The sequence below is a fragment of the Megalobrama amblycephala genome, linkage group LG1, assembly GCF_018812025.1.
Source record: "Megalobrama amblycephala isolate DHTTF-2021 linkage group LG1, ASM1881202v1, whole genome shotgun sequence".
Taxonomy (NCBI): domain Eukaryota; kingdom Metazoa; phylum Chordata; class Actinopteri; order Cypriniformes; family Xenocyprididae; genus Megalobrama; species Megalobrama amblycephala.
Window position 1 is genome coordinate 54,841,819 of NC_063044.1, and position 11,915 is coordinate 54,853,733.

The 11,915-nt window shown below is 37.2% G+C and overlaps 1 protein-coding gene across 1 annotated transcript; it reads right to left on the reverse strand.

Moving 5' to 3' along the window:
• Positions 1 to 2,825: 2,825 nt before the first annotated feature.
• Positions 2,826 to 8,697, reverse strand: LOC125250186 (verrucotoxin subunit beta-like). The gene is made up of 2 exons (XM_048162639.1): positions 8,604 to 8,697; positions 2,826 to 5,065 (listed from the first exon to the last, which is right to left on the reverse strand). The coding sequence occupies exons 1-2, from the start codon at positions 8,638 to 8,640 to the stop codon at positions 3,375 to 3,377; spliced, it is 1,728 nt and encodes a 575-aa protein (XP_048018596.1). The 5' UTR covers positions 8,641 to 8,697; the 3' UTR covers positions 2,826 to 3,374.
• Positions 8,698 to 11,915: the final 3,218 nt, after the last annotated feature.

An 11,915-nucleotide genomic window follows, 5' to 3' on the forward strand; every position in this document is an offset into this window, starting at 1 on the left:
GGGTGAGTAAAGATTGGGGTCATTTTCTTTTGAAAGTGAACTAATCCTTTAACTGTTCTGTTCTGGTTGACCTTTTGTAAATGCATAAAAATAGTATTCAGAATCAACTCATCATGGTGAAAATATTGTTGAATTGACGAATAAACTGTTTCCAGTGATATATGTCATTGAGAGGTCTTATCTCAATACTGTATGTCAGAGTCTCTGATTGCAGGAGTGTCTCTGATGATCTATTCTCTGTCTGTTGCCAAAACAAATCAATATATTTCTTCAGCATTTCCTCATCATTTGTCCATTTCCTTCAGGTCTTACTGCTGAAGAATCTCTTTTAACTTCTTCTTTGTTTCTCTCACAATGTTTTCCTGAAGTACTTTGATTTTGTTTTCAGTTGATGTTTTCTAGTGAATTAGTAAATCTTTATCTTTGCCTTTCTCAAAAGAATTCTGACATTGATTTTTTAACTTCTTCACTTATTTTCACCACAAAGACTCCAGGACCACTTGTTGTATTTGGTCTCCAGTTTCCTGTAGGCTGAAAACTCGAGAGAATTTCTGGAGCTGAAGACAAATCGTTCATTCAGTAAAGCCTCCCAGAGATCTTTAATACGATGTTTCAAGTCTATCAGCATCATTCCATGTGATCTTGATGCATGGAAAATGATAGATATCTTTAGTTCTTGAATATTCTCACAGTACTTTGGGTTTGGTGGTGCCATGGGTGGGTTTCTCTCCCAAAGCTGAGCAAAATACTTTACATCATTCTGAACATCAAATTCAATGACATCACTGAAACATTCGGCATCACAAACTTCATCTTCAGCAGCGAGTTTTGTCATCTCATCCAGTTTCTCCTGCAGTCGTCTCCTTTCCTCCATGTTTTTCCTTCCAGCTGTGACTTCTGAAACGTTCTGATGCACAAACACGCATCTGGGATTCAGTCTGACCTTCTTCATCCTCAGGAAGGCCTGAACAACGATCTGAAGAATGTCCTGCATCTCACATGGGTTTTCTCCAAAGATGTTGATCAGTGTCAGATTTGCAAGACCAACAACAAATGTGGCCAATTCATTGTCATGATCTCTTGTTGATCTTCCAGTCAGTTCTGGAGCATGAAGACCCTCAGTATCAACAACCAGAATATAGCTAAAGTTCATCTGTGTTTTCATCTCGTCAGACACTTTGACCAGCTGCATGAAAGCTCCTCTGGTGCACCTGCCAGCACTGACGGCAAACTGGAGTCCAAACATGCCATTCAGCATAGTGGATTTCCCAGAGCTCTGAAGCCCTAAAACTGACAGCACAAAGACTCTCTGGTCTCCCAGTTTCTGGATGAGTTCATCTAGAACAGCAGAGATCCAGATCACAGGAACATGAGCAGCATCTCCATCCATCAGCTCCAGTGGAAATCCAGAGATCATCATCTCCGCTGCAAGACTCGGGAGAGAAGAGAAGTGAAACTGCAGGTCTTTCTTGTTCTTCTGCACAGATGAACATGATTCATAGATCTGACCGATCTCCCTCATGATGTGCTCCAGACCAAAGGCTGCAGCTTGAAGATTCTCAGATATTTTCTCAAGTTTAGTTTGTTCAGCTTTGAGTTGTTCAGATTTATCATTATATTTCAGTTGTAAGACTGTTGACCACTTTTCACAATATTTGTGATTTAGATAAGAAAGGTCCGCTGAAGTTTGTTCATCCAGGAGGATTCTGAGCCATTTAATGAAAAACATCTGGTTTGCAGCATGTGAATTCATTTCTTTAATAAAGAGCTTAATAAACTCACTGATGTCAGATTCATGCTGCTGTTCACGAATTCTCTTCATCTCTGCTTGTTTTCTACTGATGTCCATTTCTGTCTCATCTGCTTTAGGTCGATGTAGTTCTTTGTTCTTCTGACTCCACTGATGCCACAGTTTCCCCTGATGAGGCAGAACTGATTCTTTGATTTCTGTCAGATCTTTCTTCTCCAGTAAACTCATCATCTGCTGTGCTGCTTCTCTTCCTCTCCTGCAGTCATCATCATCTTCCTCATCTACTCTGATGTCTGAGTGTTTGGACACATCTTCAAGTCTGAAAGTGGAAGATGATTCTGAGAGACAATCATTTATAGCTCTTCTGAGTTCTTCAGATACATCCAACTGATTTCTGTCTTTCAAACCAATTTTGTATTTTCTTTTCTTTATTTCAGTTACAGCAGATTCATTCTCAGTAAAAAGACAAATGAGTGGCTTTGAGTTCCTGTACATGTTTTGTATTATTGCTGCACTTTTGTCATTCCTGTCCAGTTGAGATAGCAGAACAACACTGACTGAGGCCACTTCAGTGAGGATCTGCAGCTGTTTCTCATGGTCTCCTGCATCTCCGTGTAGATTACAGAACGCAACACAGTCAGTGAATTTATCATCATCTGATCCAGAGGGGCAGAACCAGGCAATCTCCACCACTCCATCCATCAGGACTCTGGTTCTGCTGCTGCCGGGGCAGTTCCTGTGGAAGAACATGTTGTGTTTCTCATTGATCAGACTGTTCATCAGCTCAGACTTGGATGAAGACACAGAACCAAACCTGAAGAAAAACACCATTGGAGTTTCTGCCTTGTAGATCGACTGGGTTCGACTGATGGTTTCATTGTTGGGGGTTCTGATCTTCCAGCTCTTGTTGATTTGTCTGAATGTCCAGAGTGGAAACTCAATCTGTTGTGTGAATGAATCAGAAACAAGCAGAGGCAGAGCGTACTGACACTGGGACAGTTTAGTGACCATCAGCTGCTTCAGGAAACTATCGGCACAATGAAACACGGCCATCTGGACATCCATTGGATGAATAAGATCAGATTGACTTGTTTTGTCATTAGATAAAAACATTTCATCAAAAATATCACTCTCATCGTCAGAAGGGTAATTGTCAGTTTGTTGTGTGTGATCTTCCTTGTTGTTCTTTTTAGTTTTAATGCATCTTGCTCTGTAGTTCATCATCAGTATTTTTTGTAGGAAAGTCTGAATCAGCTCTTCTTCAGCACAAGATTCATGGGACTGTAATGAATGTTCAGTTATCTGAAGAACATAGGCAGCTCTCAGTTTATGCCTACCCTCAAGATGAAGTATGTCAAATAAATGCACTATTTTTTGTTTTCTTCCAATGTCCTTGTTTTCTCTCTGTGTAATAGACAAAACCCAGATTATACAGTTATCGTATTACTGTTTCCTGTACTTATCTTTAACAGCTTGTTTCCTTGTACTTTGCTGAAAGGCACATTTCTAAATTAACAACTAATTAAATCATGAAATTGGCAATACAGGGAGAAATTATCTTTAAAGCATTCAAAACTCACTGTCATAAAGCTGCATATATTTCTAATCAATCATTTAAATTTGATCATACCTCTGTGATGACTCTGATCATGTCACTGTCTATGGTGTAGTTGAGTTTCCCCAGCGCTGCACATTTGATCTCATACTCAGTTCCTGCTCTCAGATCAGTCAGAGTAACTGTGTGTTGATCCTTCAGCACAGGTTCAGATGTCCAGACTGTGTCCTGCTTCGCTTTATACAGTAATCTGAGCTCCACTGTAGCAGGACCTGATGGAGGAACCTTCAGAACCACATTCTGACCTTTGACCTCTTCAGTGATTGGACAGGCTGGTTTGGATGGAGGAGTAAAGCAAACAGCTTCATCACATTCACTTTCATACATGAGAATGCAGGAACCAGGATGATTCTCCATATCATTTGATGACACAATGAACCTGTCTTGTTTACAACTGTCTGAATTGATCAAGTTCTTAAATATCTTCAAGTTGCTCCTCATGATCTTTTGGATCTCAGGAGTTAGCCAAGACCTTTGCTTGATGTTAGGGCTCTTCTGATCAGTTTCTCCTTGTGTTGAAGGACTCAGATAGGCAGTTTGTTGTTGAAGAAGCACATCTGAGCAGTTCAATGATGTGAACGTGTAGCTGACCAGATTCCCATCTTCTAGATTAATCAAAATGGCATCTATGTTGTCTTCCACCTGTGCCCCATAAGCCTCCAGCCATGTGAGGACTGATTTAATGATCCCAGACTCTCTTTCTCTCTCTGTCAACCATTCTGAAAGGTCACTTTCTCTGAATGGAGATTCATCATGTTCTTGTAGAAGATCATACAGTACGGTTTCCTTCATCACTTCTCCATGGATGTCTGGCAGCAGAGAGCTGAGTTTCTTCACAAGTCTCAACTTATATGTGTAGCAGTTTTGCTTCATTTGCTGAATTTTATCATGAAATTCAGCAAACATCTGAGCAGGAGAGTCTTCTAGAAGATCACTGCATTTCATCTCTGCTGTATTTAAACTTTCAATCACTGATTCAGTCGTCATGATTAGATCCATGCTGATCTCCTTCTGAAGTTTTGAAGATCTTGAGTGAAGTTTGTCCAGAGGATAAAGCCAAACTCTCAGAGGAACCGCCAGATGTGGGTTTTCTTTCAGCAGTTTTGGAAGATCAGCTAAAACCTTCATCGCATCTTCAAAAGAGGCTGGGTTAGACTGTAGCTGGAAGTCACCATAAAAAGTACACGTGAATTTTTTGACTGCAGATTCCTTATTACGATTTACATTTAGATCAGCATTTGCATCCACTGAAATGCCTCGTAGTTTCTCAAGAGCCACTTTTACTTCTCCTTTTACAGTTTTTATATCCTCATTTGAAGAAACTTCTCTGTCAAACACAAAGTTGGCATCTGCTCCATACATTATTCCTGTCACTACATGTGTGGCAATATCATTATCATCCTCAGGAAGATTTTCAGAAGGCAAATGATTCACAGTCAGTTCTTCAAACTTGCTGGTTGAATGATAATGTAGAGTCAGTCTCTGCTGTTTGAAAGACTTTTTGATGTCTTTTAGATACTTTCCTGCTCCACTAACATCAATGAGATCACCTAAAATACTAAGTTTGAGTCTACCTTCAATATTCAGTAATTTAGTTTTGTCCTGAATGGAGTCTGAAGCTGTGACATTGAAATCTGTATTTATTTGGGTATAGGAGCACATATTCTGCTCCAGCTGTTCTTTACTCCAAAGTCTGATTCCTGTAATAGAAAAAAATATGAATTAATTACAATCACATTTCATATCTGCAACTAATGCTGATGAATATTAATTTCAGCAAAACTACAAACATTCATGTTTATTTCAAGCCTGATGTGACCGAAAAAAAAAAAAAATCTGAAAGAACCAAATCGCTGTACACTTAACCGTACCTAAACTAGCAGTACATGGTCTTAATGCGAAAAAGCAAGGCACCAAATAAAGGACCTATTACACCAATGAGAAAAGTGACTACAGTGGTTCAACCTTGATTTTATAAAGCAATGAGAATTCTACTTCTGCACAAAAACAAAACAGAAATAACTTTATTCAACAAATTCTCCTTTTTGTTTTGATTCAAAAGCATCATCACGGCAAACATTTTTGCTGAATTCTGTCTTAAAGGACCTTTATGTTGCTGTTCCATTGCATGGAACGGCTTGGTATGCCTCACTTTTGGGGGGTTTTCCACCTCAGAAATCCAATCCAATCCAATCCAAATCCAATTACACTGGAAATGACCAGCGTCATTGGATTTGCGAGATTAGGCTTGTTCGAGGTGCATCAGCAAAGTACTACAAAAGCGATTGGAGCGCAAATAACTCCTTATGCTTTTGAATCGCTCTTGCGGTACTTTGATGTCATTTGTTATCTAACAATCTATCATTATCGAAAAAAAAATACAACCGTATATGCTTTATAAAGACAAAATATCACCTAGAACATACTTCCGCTTTCCGCATTCTTCAAAACGCTTACTCTGTATGTCCTACTCCTTTCCTATTCTACTTAAGTGGCACCAGTTTTGTTTTTTTCCGTAAGTAGAATAGGGAAGCTGTAGAACATACAGTTTAAGTGTTGTGGAAAGCAGAAGTATGTTCAAGGCAACATTTTGTGTTTATAAAGAAAAATACAGTTGCTTTTTTTTTTTTCAAAAATGACAGATCGTTTCACTAGATAAGTCCCTTATTCCTCGTCTGGTATCGTTTAAAGCCCTTTGAAGCTGCACTGAAACTGTAATTTTGACCTTCAACCATTTGGAGGCCAATGAAGTCCACTATATGGAGAAAAATCCTGATGATATTCTGCACTCATTTGAAATTGACTTATGACATTCTATGACATGAAAGTCATCTCAATTTAAATGATCTCATGGATGTGGCTGTTGTGGTTTGTGATCACAGGAGCATCAGCTGCTGCAGTAAGAATTATTTAATTGCTGCTATCAGGATATTTTTTTAGAAGTGCTAAGAAGTTATATTGTCTTTTTGTTTAAGAAGAAGAAACTGTAACCCTCCAAGTTTATTCCTCTTGAGTTAGAGAGGCCAATGAGGTATGTGTATTTTATCGTGTTAATTGCTCCGCCGTATGTGACCGTGTGTTAATGTATAATTTGTCAATTAAGTGTATTTTCTTACGTGTTGAATGTGCATTTTATTTATTCGTTTTGTATGTATTTTTTGTTTATTAGTATGTGTAAAACACCACTTTTAGAGGGTTAATTTAAGTTTTACGTATTTCCTTTCGTAGTTCTGACGGCATTGTTGGGACATAAAAGGGCTGCAAGACTAAAATGTACAAGACATGTTAAGGACTTGTGTCCGAATAAATGTCTGTTAAAATCAAGAACGACCTGAGCCTTTAATTGAACTCGAGGGGAGTAACAACCCTGCACAACTTGATTAGCTGGTTTAGGTGTGTTTTATTGGAGTTAGAGCTGAAATCTGCAGGATGGTAGCTCTCCAGGAGCAGGGTTGGACAGCCCAGCTCTATATAGTGCACTATGTGCCATTCACCATTTGGAAACAAGTAAATGTGTGAACAAATGACCGATTTCAGCCGTCTTCAGTGTCTGTTTATTGTGTAAGAGGGGGCGGGACTTCTAGAGAGCATTTAATTGGACAGAAGATTTGATGAGAAGCTGTCATGAAAATATGTGATCCATTTCAGGGGAAGTGAGAGACTGTAAGTTTTGAATGCTTATATCTCCTAAATGCGAATTTTGCCATTGTTTTGGAAAACACCAGCTTATTCAAAACCCTATGGCTAACATATTCATACTAAAAGCTAAAAGACTATACTTCCAACACCCCATCTGCATGCAGCCCGATTTTTGAGACCGCGGATTCAGATTCTGCAGTCGAGCACAGTTGCTCTCCACCGACTGCGCTGACCAAAAGCACGATGGGAAACGACTTGCTGACGACACAGCTTAAAGCTTATTGGTTTGAACAACTGTGATGTATTGATCTCTTTTAAATGTTTGATTTTAAAACTCTAATAGCATGATTTTATATGTATAAATTATGTGTGAATATTCCTAAAGTCTCTGACAGTGTGATCTCTCTGTAAGTTATGTGATTGTTATCATTTATAAAATATATATATAAAAACATCTATAATTAAAGTTAAAATGAGTGATACATACATCTTTTGAATGGAAATAAATAACAAGTACTTTGGGTGTTGTTCATTTTGTTTATTTTCATATAAAAGCAACAGAACTTAAATTACATCCAGTTTATCAGCAACACAACGCACGAGTGTGAATCCCGCGATATCCACCTTTGATCTCGTAGGTTCTGATCCACTAGGAGAACAGAAAACTGTCCGTCTTACCTGCACTTTTTTCACTCCTCCCCTCACTGCAGCCGCCTACTCTCAGCTGAACTTCAGTTGAGGCTAGGTGCGTCTCAAACAAGCCTATTCTTGCTGTACTTTGATGGCATATGTCACATTGACGTAGCATCTGCTTTGTCTCAAGTCGGAAAAAAATTCTGCACTGCTTCAAGTCGAACAAGCCTGAGGCTTCAGACATCACAGGTGATTTTGATATTATGGTCAAAATGACATTGTACTTCAACAAAAATACTTTACAGCTCCCTTTATCAGTCCATTAAAATGTTTCAAATACATAGATACAATATACATTATGGTGCGGGAAACCAAAAATAAATAAATATATAACCTTAAACAAGGGGAGCAGCTTGCACAATCTACTCCTCCTTGATTGTGTCGTTAAGATGACGCAGAAGTGCATTCCAAAAAATTAGTTTTTTTTGTCCATTACACCCTTCATTCCTTCGAAGCTCTCACTCCGGAGGGTAAACCCTCTGAAGGGAATAGGGCAGGGCTGGGCAAACTCGGTCCTGGAGGGCCGATGTCCCTGGAGAGTTTTGCTCCAACCCTAATCAAACACACCTGAACCAGCTAATCAAGGTCTTCAGGATTACATGCAGGTGAGTTTTATCAGGGTTGCAGCTAAACTCTGCAGGGACAGCGGCCCTCCAGGACCGAGTTTGCCCAGCCCTGGATTAGGGCATAGGGATGAGCCCTTCCAAATGGAACGCAGGGTGAGTCAAGTAAAGCGAGCCAAGCCTAGTCGTACCACTCAGTGGAAAAGCACAAATGAAGTTTTTTATATACTATTTGCTATTAGTTCCCAGTTTTAAATATTTATTTGATTAAGCACATACCTCTGTTGTTTTAAATGTGCTCTAGAAATAAACTTGACTTTGACATATTTTCAAAAAAATATACCTGGTATTAATGCATCTTTTCTGCAGTCATACAGCATCCCGAGCTGGAAGGGTCTCCCAAGAGCTGCTGTTTCAATCACATTCGCTCCCACTGAACCCATACTAAAGGCAAACATCAGAGGAGGGAAAATATTCAAATGCATTTATTTTTTTAACAAAAAAACAAAACAAAGCAGGTAGAACAGCTAAACAACAGCTACAAAGCAGCTGACAATCCAACTGTTTCTTTGGCTGTTTACCATATAACAAGAGGTGTGATCAGATGGTTTGGTTTGTTATTTATTTTAACTTGTATTACATTAAATCATACATCTGTCCTGGAGGGCAGCTATCCTGCAGAGATTTTCTCCAACTTTTTTTTGTCTTCAGGTTTACTAAGATTATAGGCAGATTTTTTTTATTATTATTATTTATCAGGTTTAATTTTTTAGGTAAAATATAATGCAACTACCTGCTCATTTCAAACCAATATGATAATTCTGAGATCTCAGACAATGAAAACTAGTATGTTGTTTGAATGGAGCCATTTCACAACTCAAAGCCAAAGGAAGTGTAGGTAAAATGTGCCCTACCCTTACAAAAAATAATTGTACACCAGGTTTATTTTATTAAGTAAACATCAAGTACATTTAAACTTTATGTAGTAAGTATACTGATATCAATGTACAAGTGTACTATTTTAGTACTACTTGGGGCTAAATTGGCCCACTTTTACTGTATAAAAGTATACTTAATGTAACAGTACACTCTAAAATATGCTGGGTTAAAAACAACCCAAGTTGGGTTGAAAATAGACAAACCCAGCGGTTGGGTTAAATGTTTGACTAACCTGCTGGGCAGTTTTATTTAACCCAACTATTGTTTAAAATTTACTGTATTGCTGGCTTAAAATGAACCCAAAATTTCTAGAGGTAACATTAATAATCAAAAGGTGAACATTTATTAATAATCAGTTTAATAAATGTTTATTGTTTAATTATTATTAAGCTTATTAATAAATGTTCATTTATTAAACATATTAATAATTTCCAACATACTTTGGGTTCATTTTAAGCCAGCAATACAATACATTTTAAACACTAGTTGGGTTAAATAAAACTACTCAGCAGGTTGGGCAAACATTAACCCAATCACTGGATTTATCCATTTTCAACCCTACTTAGGTTGATTTTAACCCAGCATTTTTAGAGTGTAGTAAACTTTGAGTACACAACTAGTTTACAACTATGTTTTTCTATATTACAGTATAGATGTACTGATAGTTTAGTTAAATAACATAGTTTAACATATTCATAATTATACTATACTTATTTTATTGTTTATATATTGTTTACATTTTTTGTTAGCATGATTGTTCACTTACCTTCTCTGTTCTTCTTAGTTTTTTAGTTTAGCCGCAACTTTAAGTTGTCTTTTACAACGTCTTGTACAAGACGTTGCTTCAACCTTTCTCATTTGATTTAGCCTGTGCTGAGATTGTCTTTCACAGGCCTTTTTAATTTGGTTCAAACTCCTCCCATTTAAACCATGACAGACATACATTTTTTAAATCTAAGTAGATTTGCCTGTGCAGTTAAAATCATTGATATACTTCATGAGATTAATGAACATGCACTTCAAATTTCAGTTTTTAAATCGATTTAGAGTAGCCTACACTTAACTAAGATAAAGTTTTTAAGGCGTAAACGATGATAATATGTCGCCTAATATTTATTATACATGGGTTTCATGTGACGTCACTGTATTTTATCGCCGCCATATTTGGGACCGGTCACAGCTGCGCGCCCTGTTTAAGTCTATGGTGACAGCAGCTACAACTAGCAGAGGAAGGCCAACAAAACACTCTCAGAAGGTTCACAACAAGTTTATAATATATCTTGGATATATGGGTCAATATATAATTGAGGGAGTTTTCATGTCCATGAGATTTATCTCGCAAACATGATTATTAAAATAAAATTTTAAAAGTCTTCAGTGTTCTTCATGATCTTGTCTTTACAAATTTCATAGTTAATTATTATGGAAATAATCATATATTTAAAAAAATTTACTAGATATCCCTAAAATGTCAACTAAATAACCGTCCGAAATGAATTACAACCACAATCTCATTACCTAAAAAAACATTTAAAAAACTTATTTAAAAACAGTTTTAATTATATTATTTACATTAAGTTGAAGTAATTGTGAACAATGTGTCTTTTTGGGCAATATGTCACATTTTCAATAGAAATTGACAAATTGAATATATGTCCGAGAAGTCGCTGTCATCTAAGTTACCCATAGCAAATACACCCCTCAAGGAAGAGTGTGTTTTCCAAATCACATGACCTGCTCCACATGATGTCATTTCCTCCTGAAAAGAAAACTAGCAAGACTCCAAGGTATGTTCTCCCTCCACATTTTCAGTTATTTCACCTAAAGTAGTGCTTAGGGCAAATGTGTACTTATCATATGTCAACAATGTTACTACAATGAATTCATAAATAACTTTGAATTTCAATTCCACTCAGTTGTACATATAATATTTAGAAGAACCTCTCCGTAAAATGCCATGTGGTGTCTGGTGCTAGGCAACCATTTTGATTTTATCCCTATAAACAGCAAAAATGTCAACTAGGTTACCAGTCACCTATGTTACTCTGCAAAGGTAACTTAGTTGACCAAGAGTAACATAGTTGACATTCATGACATGTTCTTATAGTTTTCAGGAGTTCATTTAATATTCTAATTGTACAGTAACTATAAAATACTTTGCAATAAATATTATAAAAGTAAACTTGTTTTCAGGCAAATGCCACGATTATCTGCTGCAGAAAAGATGTGCTCAGGTTGATTCCTGCCCCACAGCACGTGACAGCACGTCATGTTGAAATAAAAAGAGATGTGTGGGAAGATATTGCCAAATCATATCTTACAGTTTTTCTCCATTGGTTTGGCTCATTTCTTGAAACAGAAATTACATTCTCAAAACTACATGGACAAACCTCTAAACCACTTGGCAATTGTTCACAACAGAATTGAATTTCTCATTCATTTTGCAAATTGCAAATGTCTAAGTACATGTCTCAATGTCTCAGTACATCTTTGCGAATGATTAAGTACAGGTAGCCTACATTTAGCACAATTTCCAAGTGAATAGATCTTGATGATCTAAACTGATTGTCGATTCTCAGTCTAATGGTTGTTTGCTCCAAAACGTGTCAGCGTCATTTCATTGTATAAGTCATCACATGCACAATAGTTTGTTCAATTGTCAAAATTAGTCAAGAACATAATACCATGAATACCATATATGAATCCTTGGAACATT

What these genes read in the sequence shown, in the direction of transcription:
- LOC125250186 (XM_048162639.1), bottom strand. Translation starts at nt 8,640, where the DNA reads ATGCTGTATGACTGCAGAAAAGATGCATTAATACCAG. An exon ending in AAAAGATGCATTAATACCAG is followed by an intron (nt 5,066 to 8,603) that starts GTATATTTTTTT and finishes TTTCTATTACAG; the next exon opens with GAATCAGACTTTGGAGTAAA.